This window comes from Molothrus aeneus, chromosome 26 (assembly GCF_037042795.1).
Source record: "Molothrus aeneus isolate 106 chromosome 26, BPBGC_Maene_1.0, whole genome shotgun sequence".
In the NCBI taxonomy this organism is placed as follows: domain Eukaryota; kingdom Metazoa; phylum Chordata; class Aves; order Passeriformes; family Icteridae; genus Molothrus; species Molothrus aeneus.
In genome coordinates, this window is record NC_089671.1 from 4,008,738 (window position 1) to 4,022,284 (window position 13,547).

General features: G+C 41.4%; 1 protein-coding gene across 6 annotated transcripts in view; it reads left to right on the plus strand.

The window, feature by feature from the left end:
- PECAM1 (platelet and endothelial cell adhesion molecule 1) overlaps window positions 1–11,953 on the plus strand; it is a 30,178-nt gene extending 18,225 nt beyond the window's left edge. Inside the window, exons 14-16 of one of the 6 annotated variants that reach the window (XM_066566034.1) lie at window positions 364–420; window positions 7,189–7,211; window positions 11,817–11,953. In XM_066566034.1, coding sequence (XP_066422131.1) covers window positions 364–420; window positions 7,189–7,211; window positions 11,817–11,849 — 113 coding nt within the window. In that variant the 3' untranslated portion in view covers window positions 11,850–11,953. The remainder of the gene's footprint in view (window positions 1–363; window positions 421–7,188; window positions 7,212–11,816) is intronic. The other 5 variants (XM_066566035.1, XM_066566036.1, XM_066566037.1 and 2 more) reach the window with 5 other exon arrangements.
- Window positions 11,954–13,547: the final 1,594 nt, after the last annotated feature.

Here is a 13,547-nt window from a genome sequence, read left to right on the forward strand (position 1 = left end):
AACCATTCTCTAGTGGTAGATGTCTCTGTGAAATTAAAGCAGTATTGGTTCAAGTTCAGAAGAAGATTAAGAGGATGTTGAAGTCAAATTTAGAAAGGGAAGCAGATTTTCATCATTTTTACATAGAGGGAGACATCCTTCTCTCAGACCCTTTACAGGCTGGTTTGGGGGTTGTACTTGCTTTTCACACAGACTCCACAGGCTCATTGCTGCTTATGCAGCTGCTTCTTCTGATAGTAAAAAAGTGTGTTCTGTTTGTTTAAGGAGCTTTTCATAAGGCAAACAAAACAAAAACAAACAAAAAGAAAAAAAGAAAAAAAAAAAAAAGAAAATATATTGATTCTGTGCCACTACATTTTCCAGCTCCTGAACAGAAGGGGACTGAAACAGTTTATAGTGAAATCAGAAAAACTAATAATGGTAAGTAAGCTAGTGAAAAATTAAACACTTTAAGGAAGCGTGTGTGTAGAGGTTAGGGATAAATTTGTGACTGAATATTTTATAAGATAATATTTAGACTGAATATTTAGAACATAATTGCCATAATAAAGAAGAGCTGCAAGTCACATTGGATAGGAAAATACCAAAGTGCAGCTACAAAATCAGAGAAGTTGATAAAATGCATGACATCTTCATGGCTCCTCACAAATCCAGGGTGTTAATATTGTAACATCTACTTCATCAGCCCATTTGTGCTGGATCTGCTGAATATTTGGGCCACACATCTGGATCTGAATCAAGATCCCCATTAGGGACCTGGATTCTAGGTCCTGTTATCTCAAACTGCTCAAGAGAAACATTTGTCTCTTAATTGCCCATGTTTGTCGCATGCTATAAAATATTCCATTTGCTTTGGGTGTAACTCCAGCAAATATCTATAAAGCTCCCAACAACAGCCTCTAGAAGCCTTTAGAGCAATGATCATTCCAGCAGCTCCTCTAACACAGACCTGGGTGTGGGCAGTGGCAGCTCGCTGGCAATTGCTGTCTGTAAATGTTCTGGCACTAATCAGTTCAGAGACAGTGGCTTAAAAGAAGGTTATTTCATCAGAGATTGTCAAAGTCTGAATTGGAAAGGATTTCCTCTCCTCTCTTTGTGTTAGGAAGTCTAGATTTGTAAATATTAGGGCTGCAAACCATTCATATTTTGTCCCCATTCAGGCTTTGTTGTGGGCCATTTTTAATTTTTGGTTGTGCTTTAAGTTTCTATTTTTTCTATAAGGCATTTCCTACCTCTGACACAATATATCTCTGGGGAATCTTTTAGTGTGAGGGTCTCCATGTACTTTAGAAAACATTACTTAATTTTTCCTTGTTAGGACTTACATGGCAATTTTTATCTCCATTTTACAGCTGAATAAACAGAGAGATTAGGTCATGCATTAAGGCAAAGTGTTTAGAGAGTGACAACGGTGGCAAAGGAATTTCAGAATCCTTGGTGCTGTGCCTGTGTGGTGTACTCATTTTTCACAGCCTTGCAGTGAAAATCAGAATATCTTTCACACTTAAGAGCATGGCCAGGCATTTTATGCAGAACCACCAAGAGAAAAAACTCAGTTTATTTTAGGGCTGAGCCCCAAGGCCACAAGTGTTCTGAAATGTTCTCCAGTGAGTGTGAACTGGACCTATAAAAAGCTGCAGAAGCTGCTGTGTAACCCTCACCTGCTCTGCCCAGGTGTGAGGGTGACTCTCATACCACTCACCAGCCCTGGTTTTTTCTGGTACATAACAGAGGATGTAAACTCCAGGTTGCTACAGCAGAGCTGAAATTCAAAGAGCACTTAAAAGGCTGTAATACCATAAGGTGGGAACTGCAGAAAAATGGGATATGATTGAAATTCTGAGTTGAATTAGCCAGAGATTCTGCAAACACCGCTTAATCTTGCAGTCCACCTGCTCTTTTAGGCATAACATTCTACAGTTTCAGTTATTCTTGGAAACACAGTGCCAGTTTATTGTTTCAATCACGTCTGTTTTTCCTGACTGATACACAGGAAAAGTGTTTCAATTAGATAAGCAGTGCATCACCCAGCAATGCAGTGCTAGCTTACAGTTAATGTAGCACTACCTTGGATTTTTCATAGGCTATGTGATTGTGAGGTGGCAAAGTGTAAATGCAGTGGATGATGCCTATGAAATATTCTGTGTATTTTATTAATATAAGAATATTAAATGATGCCAATTATGACAGATGTTGAACAGGACTGGTGGGTGCAGAAGTTGATTTACTATTCTATTCTTTGATATTTTTGAGCAAAAGCCCAAGAGTACAACCTACTTCAGGAAGGCAATGATTCAGACAAACGTGTCCTTGGGGAAATCACATGAGTTTAGCAATTGGTGTCAGCTACACAGTTTGACATATTTAACCCCTAAGACCTATGTAACATTTTATTATTATTTGTTTGTAGGTAACTATTGTGGTTTAATTAGAATTGAGTGCTTCATAAGCAATTTTGTCTTATGAAGGGGTTGTCTGTGCATCACAGAAATTGTGTTCACTAGGGAGGAAGCTGAAGGACAGGCAGTAGTTGTTATGTCTGACGAGTTCTTTGTGACTGAGCTAAAACAGTTTTGCTCTTCATTCTTCTTACAACTCTCACTGCTACCCCCAGTAAGGCAGATGCCATAGCAGGAACCAACTCCTGTATTTTGAGTTCTGTAGCTGTTGCTATAGGGTTTTGTTTTTATTGAGTTCTGTGGCTGTTGCTTGCTCTTATGCAAAATCTGCATAACCAGGAATCCAGAGTGCTGATAATGCTCTGAGCTTTCCCAGGCCTTTGGCAGTGTGCTGAGCATCTGTCATTATGCTTTTTCTTTTCATTTTCCTGATGCTGGCTATGTTATGTCCTGCTTCTGCCATCTGAGTGCCTCCACCACACTGTGGATAAGACTCCCCATCCTCCCTGCTGTGCTGTTTTCCTTGTTCTGAGTGCCAGGACTCAGGAGGTGGTTTTACATTAGAGACAGACAGAAACAAACTGTCAAATGCACATTTAACTCCTAGAAGACCTGCATGTGGTTAACTACAGTTAACTCATTTCCAGTGGGAAAAGCAGGTAATTTGTGAAATTCCATTCTAGTCAGGTATGTTTGATTGAAAGTCAAATAATGTCAGTCTCTGGTTGGTTGGATGCTGGATTTCCTCTGGTGTAATGAGAGTTTAAGGAGGATGCTGCTCACTTTGCTCTGCAAGCAACTGCAAGATAAGAAGTTGTCCTTGCATTGTTATTGAAAGATTAGTTTAATTCAGAAACATATTTGGTGTTCAGGCTGTTCACACAGACATTGTTTTAAAGCCCTTTCTAGAGCAATGGGCTTACTTTAGTATTTTACATAAAATACCAAAAACTTCAAGCCTCAACTTTAAATCAGACCTTACATCCAAAAGGCAGTTTGGGGAATGGTCAGTTAGTGCTATTCAGGTCAGTAACAGCTTTGTATAAAAGTTCTTCAGGCTCACCAGGATGAACTAATTTCCTTAAAATCTTGCTTTCTCTGGTTGCTGTGTGAAAAGGCCAAAGCATGTTGTAAGTCAGGAATACCCAGCCCAGTCCCAAAGTTGCTGCTTTTTGTTCAGAAAGAAGTGATATGGTATAAAACTTCAGCAAAACAGGCAATTGTCCAAATCCACAGACTGCCAGGAATGATAAAATGGCTCTGACCCTGCTGCCTCCTGTGCCTGTGCTGGATCCAGGCTGGCAGCTCTTCCTGAGGGAGCCTCAGGATGTCTCTCACGAGTTCAGCTGCCTGGGTGGAGGCTCTTTCAGGCATGATTTATTTCCATCACACCTTTCATCTTCCCAAGAGGCAGCAGGGGCAGGAAGCCCAAGCATCTCCATGCTGGTTCTTTATCTCAGCTCCAGCCCTTCCCTCGGTGTTGATCCCAGTTTTTGGGATTGCACAGTCCTGTTCGTGTTGCTGAGGAGAATTAGAGCCAACTCCAGCTCACAGATTTCCTCACGTTTTTCCAGGACACTTCCTGTGAAAGAAGATGTTCTTGGTACATTCTTTCTCCTTCAGTGCACTCTGTCTTTGCTGTGTGTCAGACCCAAAGCTCACAGAAGCCAGTGATAAGCTTTGCACTGATTTTATGTGCCCTGGACTGAGCTCACTGTGGCTTATTTCAAGATAACAATTCCCAATTTCTTATTAGGAAAGTGGAAATCCAGCAAACAAAATGCAGAACCAGCCTTTACGCTGCTAAGTCTGGAAAAATGAGTTGGTCACTTTGGAAGCAATTGCAGCAGTGAGACAGGAAATTCTAAGAGTCCTACAGCAACCAACAATGTACTATGGAAAAATAAATATAGCCCAGTGGAAAGAGGCATGAGAAATCCCCATTGCATTCAGAGGGTTGGAACAAATCTATTTGAAATCAGCTCTAGCAATCAGGAAATCTGCTCAAATACTTTCCTGCTACTGAGCCTCGGGCTTAACACCTACATCTTAACCAGAATTTCCTACTGAATCCTTTTCCAGCATAGAAGAACTCACAGGGCCTGTGGATTCATTGTGCTTCAGGTATTCTGGGCACATGGTAGTTGCAGGCAGTCCAAAGCCAGGGAATAACTTGTCCTCTCTCCAATATAAAAACTCTTTGGATCTCTGGGTTTCTAGACATATTCTAAACTAAGGACTGGATCTGTGAGACACTGATTCCAGAGCCAAATGCTTACAACAGCTTCAGCCAAAAATCAGGCAAAGCCAGATGGTTTCAGTAAGGCACAAATATGCAGGGAGCTTCTGACCTTGCTTGAACCTCCAGAGCAGAGCTGGATTACGTGCATGGCCCGTGTCAGAGCTGTTCCCAAGCTGCCTGCCAAGATTCCCTGATGGAAGCTACTGCTCCAGTAAAGGCCTTGGCAGAACGTTGTGTGTGTCTGCAGCTCAGCACCTTTGGTTCCAGGTCTGACATCTTGGCTTCCAGCAGGGCTGGAGGTGCCTTGGAGGTGGATTGGCAATTGCAGCTGTTTAGGTACATATTCTCCTCTCCATAACCTCAGAGCAGGTGGGGGTGACAGTGTCTTAAACTCCTGCTATATGTACTCCTTTGTAAAAATGTGTTCTTTGAATTTAAAATCCCATCAACTAGAAGCAATACCGAGAGTTTAGATCCATCAGAAGTCCATAAAACCACCTACCTTTTTTAGACATAGGAATATTTTAGAAATCACCAGTATCAGACCTTCAGCTCTGATTCCTTTCACAAAACATGGAGCTTTTTCTGTGTGTCTAGAATCCAGCATTTCTCAATTCCCCAGTTTTGGCAGTAAGGGAAAGCAAGGTGTTATGAAAAACCTGTCAGTTCTACAGTAAAACTAGTAAAAAAGTAAAACCACCTATTTTTTAAATTTTTTTTAAACAAAAATGAAATAAAAAAGATTGTGAAAAGATTGTCATGGTAAAGAATCAGCAAAAGCAATGTTTCATTGTGCCTTTATTAGTGGCTGCCCTGAGTGGTACCTGGTAGAAATCACCCAGGCTTCCAGAGCACTTCCCTGACACAGAGTGTGACATTTCCTGGCAGGGCTGTGACACTCAGCTAGAAAGCCCCAGAGCCTGGATGTGGGTGACAGGTAACAAGGAGGCAGGATCACTGGCACTGTGACCTCCAAGCCTTGGTAGCCAACATCCCGTTGTTTGAAGTCTGGAATTTACACAAAATTTCTCATTTCCTCCTTCCTGTGAGAACAATACATTGTGACAGAGACTAAATGACAGCTTGTTAATGCTCACTTCATAAACCTTATGTATGGTTTATGGTTTTGTCCACTTAAAGCCAAGCTTTGATGTAGCACTGGCTCAGCAGTGGTTTTGTTCAATTCTGTTGGCTTTCAGGACATAAAAATGCTTTTGTGTGTGTTCCATGTAGCTTCTTCTTTTGTTTCCTAATGTCTAAACATATGTGGATCAATCTTGCCAAACACTGAGATCAATTTTATACTGAATTTGAGTTCATGCACTGCTGTAAGGTGCTGTAGTCACCTCAGTTTTTAATCCTTTGCTTAGGCTAAAAGGTCTGGGTAGAAAACTCCAAATGTACCATGCCAGAGACCTTCACCTGTGTTCAGTTTCCTTGTTACTTCTGCTGGCTCACAAGGGAGTTTCTAAAAGACTTTTATTAGGGTCCTATAGTGGTAGTAGTGCACTGCATAATGTCCTTCATTTAGTGATTTCAGGGAACTTATCAAAATTTACATAAGTGTTCTGCCTATGGAAGACTGATTTTTAAATTTGTTATTTAAAAAAATACATAATTAGAAAAAACATAGATTCAGAAACTAACCCCCATTTATACAAAAAATACTGGGAAGATTAACCCAAGACCCAGATCAACCCCTTTTGTTGAACATTACATGAATTTCCTTCACACAGCCTCTCTCCAGTGAATCTGATACACTTTGCAAGAAAATACCCTTCAAGATTCAGCACTTACTTTTGTCCCATGTGAAATATCTCAACAGAACATAGAGATGAGCACTCTTAACTCTTGAAATCCTCTCCTAAAACTGGAGTTACTTTGAGAGGGACAAGAAATAGTTATGTTTTGGTATTTGAATGTATTCTGTGAAATTTCTGAATAGCTAAATCCACTTTTTTTGAAATAAGTGTATGATCCAGTCTTAAAGTTCACTGACCCTAAAAGGAAAGAGCTTGCTGACCCTCAGGTTTTTCATTGGGAACAAGGAACTTTTTATTAATAAAATGTCAGGTGTCTTTGCTGTTATTTTAACAAGATGTTATATATAACAAAGATGTTATTTTTGCCCTGAAAATTATATCCTCAACTGGATTTCTGCAATACATTATTTTCCTGGCTAGGAACTGGATTAGGAAGTAAAATGCTGATGAGAACTTGCCTCTAAAAGGAAGACTCTCTTGTCCAGTAACAGATTGTGCCCTCAGTAGAGACTTCTTCTGTAGCACATAATCAGAGAAGCTGCCAAACAGGTCCTGTTCTGTGTGGGCTTTGAAATATCTGGTCCTACCCCTGCACTTGGATTAAACTAGAACTTGGATACTCCTCAAAGCCCAGAGCTTTAACCTATGATGTAGGTAGGAATTCTACATCATTGCAAAGTGAACAAAAGGGTTGAAGTACCTATACCTGTACTTTCTGGAACATAAAACTGGTCACTCTGCAAGGTGCCATTTCATAATTTATACATTGTATTTTATTTTGCAGATTCTATGGAAAACAGGCATTCTGTAAGTATATATTTTATGCAATCAGTTAAATATAGAGACATGGTTGAGATGATTGTGCATCTGGTGAGATGGTGTTCAAGGGCTGATGTGGTTTGTTTGTTGCTGGGACCTTTGCAGGACAGATATGGGGCAATCCCTTTGTATATATTTTCATGGATCAGACTTTCAATCCTCTGTTTGTGGCAGGGTCAGTTTTAGGAGTCTGTGGAAGGGGCTGGAGTGTGGAGGTGCTGGTGCACAGATGATATCAGATCATTGTCACCTGCACAGCTTTGGGTCTGTGCCACCAACGCTGGCAGGGTGGCACAAGGTGAGGGATGGCTCCAGATGAAAAGTGCTCACCTGTAAATGCATCACTGGGGACAGAGCTGCTGCTGCAGTGCCATCTGTCATCCCCATATAGATGGGTGGTACAGTCACAGCCAGTGTGCTCACACACAGCCCCCTGGGACTGCAATGCCCAGAGAGGTGAGCTCCTTCCTTCCTCAGGTATGAGCAGCTGAGCCAAGCAGGGATGGGATCAGCCCAAGTCCCTCTGTTCACTCTCTGGGGCTGTTTCCTCCTGGGTTTGCTTTCAGCCACTGGTGGAGCAGGTAGGATGACTCCAAGGGCTAGCAGTAAACTGAGACCTTGTAAGAAATTTTGAAGGCAAACAGTTTTTATTGCAGAGTACAAAGCTGGGTCATAGCTGGGTCACAGAAGTGGGACTAACACCATCCATATATGTGGAGGATCTCAGCTGAAAATGTGGAGTTTTGTGAATGTTCTGTGGGTGGTGAACAGCTTCATAGTGCTAAGAAGCCGGTGACAAAATATGGAGTTTTTTAAAATAGAAGAAATCTGTTGAATGAGCTGTTCCTCTGCCCTCAGGAGATCTGAGAGGCAGGGTACTCACATTTCAGGAGTACTTTTATGAATGTTAGATATGCTATCAAATCCAACTCAGACTAAGCAGACAGTTGGTTTTTGTCACCCACTTTGTGACTTTGGAGCTTGTACTTAAAAAGAAAAAAGGAGAGACTCATAAATAAGAATCACAATAGCCCAGTCTACGTCAGCTCATGGCATCCATTTGAGTTTTGAAAGGCTCCATCAGCACTGCCCTCCCCATGGGACACACAGGCAGCCCATTGTATTATTTACAGACACTGGCAGTGCACTGAAGGTCACAGATTGTGTTACAATAAACAGACTCATATTAACACAGGCCAGGAGGGTTTATAGTGTCATTGTCTCTCTTAGTTAAAAGGTCTGTTTTTATTCTTTGCTCTCAGTTTTCTAAAAATATGTTGAGCTGAACCCTCCCCTGGGTTATACCAGGCATTCCTTGGAGAGTCATGCAGAAGAAAGTTTGTCTCTGTCCAACACAAAAGAAAAAATGGTCAAGGGTGGCTGTGATAGACATGAAGTATAAGCCCAGGGAGGAGTAGGTTTTGTCTTCTTTTTTCCCACAGCCTACATAATTTCTAATGGACACAAAGATGGTTTTTTGTTTTCCTGTGGCCAAAAGTGAGTAAAATATGGAAGTATAAGAAAAAGTCAGTGCAAATAAACTGACCACCCTGTGTGAATCACTTTCATAATTAATTGGGCTATTAAAGCTTGCTGAGCCAGGCAATCCATGAAGTAATGTCAGATTGAAGGAAGAAAAGTGTCAGCTGAGGGCAGTGTTTTCTTTGTGCTTCTTTTATTACTCTCGTGTTAGCAGTAGAAGGGTAATAAAAGTACTTATTCTGTAAAACTAATCTCACTTTCAGAAACACCCCAGAGCAAAGTCAGTTTTATAACACTTGCACGTCTTGCTTAAGTTTTCCTAGAAGCTGCCTTATTCAGTTAATGTCTGAGACATTGTCCCTCCTTAGCTGTACAGTTCATGTATTAACATAGAAACTATTCCTTTTTTTCCTTATTAGTGCTTTAAAGGACACAGCAAAAGAACAGAGCCTTGTCTTCTGCTTCTTAAATTCCCACTTCTGTTCCCAAAGAGCCTGTGACAAAAGCAGCACCTCCTTCTCTAAAGTGACTGAAAACTTCTTCATAGATTTTCCATTCCCTCTACTTGTCTCTCTCAACACTTTACAGGCCACACAGATGAACACAGAAGAGGCAGGGAGCTGCTAGGGTGCTTTTTAACATCATTTTCTTGCAACTGTTTTTTTTTCAGTAGCTCATTTTCACACATGCTTAACTATGATGTATCTCTGAGGTTTGGTCCAAATGAGGAGTTGTTGATCCTACTCATGAAAAGGAAAATGCTCCTTATAAAGTGATCAAGTGGCTTAAACTTCCTCCCCAGCTGTTCTGCTTCTTGATAGCCAAATGAAGGGTTTGGCTCAGAGGTGAAGTTGCATTTGATCTGCTGCTCCCTTATTTGTGAGTGGAAGGGGCCTTCAGGATCTGGGCTGCTCTGCTGGCACCTGAATCCCAGGGAATGCCACAAGGATCACTCAGCTGGGGTGGCCTTCAAAAACCTTGTAGAATTCGACTCTTTTTTAGGAAGTAATAGATGTTCCAGAAGTGTGAGACAAAGGAGCTCAGCACAGAGGAGTACTTTGCTAAGAGCTCTGTTTTCAGGGAGGATGTGCAGCCTTTTTATTTCATTAATGGTGGTGGAGACTCATCAGATCCCAATGTCCTTTTAACTCCCTAAATTCCAATAATGTGTATTCCACTGCTCAGATAAAGTCTGTTAGCATTCAGTTCTGCATTGCTCTTCCAGATGTCACAGGCAGAACAGAAAACTGCTCTGTGGAGAAGGAAGATGTAGCAAATCATTTTAATGGTTGCTAGTCCTGCTGTTGTGCATTTGCCCCTACCTAGTTTCTGTCAGAATAAATATAATCCAGCAGGGAAATTTAGGAATTTTGCTTCTTCTTCACTGAGAGACAATCACAAAATTGAGTTCAGGCTTTTAGTAAACACTGTTACTGACACAGGTGCATTGAAAGTGTTTATATTATGTCAATAAAGGTGATGCATTAGAAAAATAATTAGTCAAAGTTTGAATTTCTTGAACTATATAAAGGTTCAGTTGCAGTACAGGTTGTGACTGATTTGCAGTCCAGAATACCTTGAACCTGAGTGTCTTGGATTTTTAGGTCATTTCGAAAGGAACCTGAAGTTTTATGCCAGGGGTTGCTTCCCTCCATCTCCTCTGTTTCAGAAATTTGTATCTTAAATGCAATCCATAGGAAGTATTTGCAAAAGAAATGAATTACTTAGAGAGGAACTGGGAGGAGGTTTCCTTCCTGAAATCAGAGCTGGCAATCTTTCTAAGTTATTTAATGGTCCCAGTTTCTGAAAACATATTGAAGGAAATATCTTGACAATGAGATAGCCACTTCGCCAAACACTAATTGGTATTGTGTCAAATTTACCTCAGCAGTACATTCTGACTTCACATCTCCCCCTCTCCTGCTCCCTGCTAGATGTGTTTGTGTATTTGTTTGTTGGGTTCTGTCCTAGGGGTTCAGGAGGACTGGCAGTACATGAGGACATTGTGTACTTTTAGTGCCTATTTGTCCAAGCTCAGCATGTGCCCTCTGAGACAGAAACCTGTGCAATTTTCATCTCTCTGCAGGAATTTCTGGGTGTTATTCAGCTACTTTCTCATCTTACTCAAGTGATCCCAAAAGTATTTTCTCAGTGTTAAAGGAATTCCCATTGCCAGCTCCAAAGGGGGACCTGGCCTGTGTTTAACTGTGCACAGTAATGTGGCACAATAGTTTCAGACAGGAAAGGAAGATGAAGGATGTGTCCAGTTAAAATTGGGGAGGGGATTTTAGGCAGTCAGGATATGAAAAACAAGGTGATACTCTGAAATAAACACTGAATTATAAACCAGGAATTCCTCTGACTCATGGGGCAAATCCTTTGGGGGTAAGTCCACAAAAGGAACGAGGCGCCTCGGTGCTGACAGACAGAGCTGAGGTTAGAGGCCACCACCTACCCTGAGCAGAAACTTGTTGGAGGGAGACTTTGGCAACCAACGCCAGGAAAGACTTGACAGCTGTGAATCCCCAGTGGACAGAATGATTTCTGTCACATAATATAAAAACAATGAAGTTTGGGCTCTCTCTGTGCCTTTTCCCACTGGCTGGAGTCGAGGTCTGCTCTGTCTGCCCTCTGTGCCTGCCAGTGCCAGGCTTTGCCCTGGAGATCTCCCCTGGCACAGCTCTTGCAGGAACACAGTGTCCAGAATTCAGGTGCTGCATTGCTCCCTGTGAGACACCAGCCCTTAGGGAAAGGTTTCCATTCTCCTGGGACTGGCATTGGGGTCTGACTGTGGCTCCTAGAAAATAAGGGATCTGACCTCCAGGTGTGTTTAGTGCCAGCAGTTCCCTTAAAAATCCAACTTTTATCAGTAAGCACCCATTACAGATGTTGGTGATTAACAGTTTTGAGGTCTAGCTTGTAATTTTTACTCTAAATCTCCCACTGTCTTATTTCTTTTTCTCTGATGAAGATAATGCCAATGTCTCCCCAGAGAGCAGTGAGGTTTTATTAGCTCACTGTGGAGGGTTCTGAGGAATATGTGACAGGACAGAGGGTAGGGGCACAGCTACACTCACCCCTTGTTTTTTTCTCTTTTGCTCTTTTTGCCAGCAGAGAATATATGGGCATCCTGATGCTACCTAGTACAGTCACCTCAAAGATCAGCTGGGAGAAGAAAACAACACAAGATGGAAGGTGTTGCAAGTGTTCCAAAGGCTTTGCAGCAGTTATTTATGAGTTTGCCAGACTCATCTTTTCAAAGTTTATTTCCTTAGGAGGAACAATAGAGATGTTCCTAAAGCATTTAATGGAAAAAAAATTACAAATAAAAATTCTCATAGGAAAGTGGCTCTAGAAACCACTGACCCAGGTTCTCATCTGTAATTTCTCCTGCTAATGCAATTTTGCCTTTTTTGCCTCCAATTCATCATGCTCTAAGGAAACAAAGGGGGAGCTACAGCTGAGGAAGTACATTTCTACAGTGCAGCAACTACTGTGATGCCAGTAGGACATAGAAATATCTAGGCTTGCTTTAAACTTGCTAGGTTGGTTATGAGTGCCACCACTGTGGCAGAACAGAGCTCAGCACAGCCTGGCCAGCCATGGGTGTACCTTGACATGGCCTTGCAGCTGGTGCTGAGCTCCCTGTGCTGCAGCAGCTGGACTGCTACCAGGCTTGGAGCCAGCTCAGTTATAACCCACAGGGACGTGACACTGCAGGGAGGGCCTGAGGGAGCAGTGAGCTCTGCGCTCCCTAAAAACTTGAATAACTGTTCAGAGATTCAGACTTGGCCAAGTGCTTCTGTCAGAGGCACAAACAGCCTTTATTCTTCGCTAAATTGCTTTTCCCCTTTAAAAGTTCTGATGCTTGTTGGTTTATTTGATGCGATGGTTCTTCAAGAAATGATTGTCCATCACAGTTATTTTGGATGATTCTATGATAAGTTTTCGTTGAGTGGATATAAAACACCCAGGTCAGTGAGTTTGTACCTGAAAATCCTGTTATGTACAATCCTAATTCCTCTGATTTTATGAGAGATCTGAAGTTGTACTTGTGTCCATTCCATACCAATCCTTTTTCTCTATAGCATGATAAACCACTAACACAGATCTAGTTTGGACACAGATGTAATCCTGCAGCCCATGTTTATCTCAGCTGCATTAATTTAAAAAAAGAACACAAAGCAAAAGAGAAAAAATACTGTCCCCCAACCTCTTAACCAGATGGCCTTTGACATTGCAGTTGCTCTCTTTTTCTTACTGCAAATTAAATTCCTACAACATCTGGGCCACAGGTAAGAAGGTTCTAATTTTAATTAGAAAATAGTAAGAAAGAGGCCATGGGTTTGTATATAGATACATAATTACTGCTTTAAGCACTGCATCAAAGGTGCAAGAAACACAAAAGGGGTTTATATCCTCCATTCCAAATGTTTAAAATTTCAAGCTCCAGTTACTGATTAATATCTCTAATTTATTGTTCCCTGTGCAAATGTTGTTTGTATCATGAGCCTGTCACAACTGACTGACTTCATAGCTCTCTTCTGTTGACAAAAGTTCTTTCAGCATCCCATGAGTGTCCATGCAAATGCATTAGTGTAAGAAATGTGAAAAGGTATTTTAATAAAGAAAACTCTGAACTGACCTTTGCACTGGATCTTGCGCATTCATGTTGCAATAAATGCCTGTGAAGTTTTTTATTTGTGATGAGCCACAGATCCATTGTATGGATTGGAATTTGAAAAATGCCCTCTCTGCACAGATTCCAGGCTCTTGGATCTGGAGTCAGGAACCCGTTTAACAGCAGGTAAATGCACTAAATTGCTTTAAGAACTGAGTGGG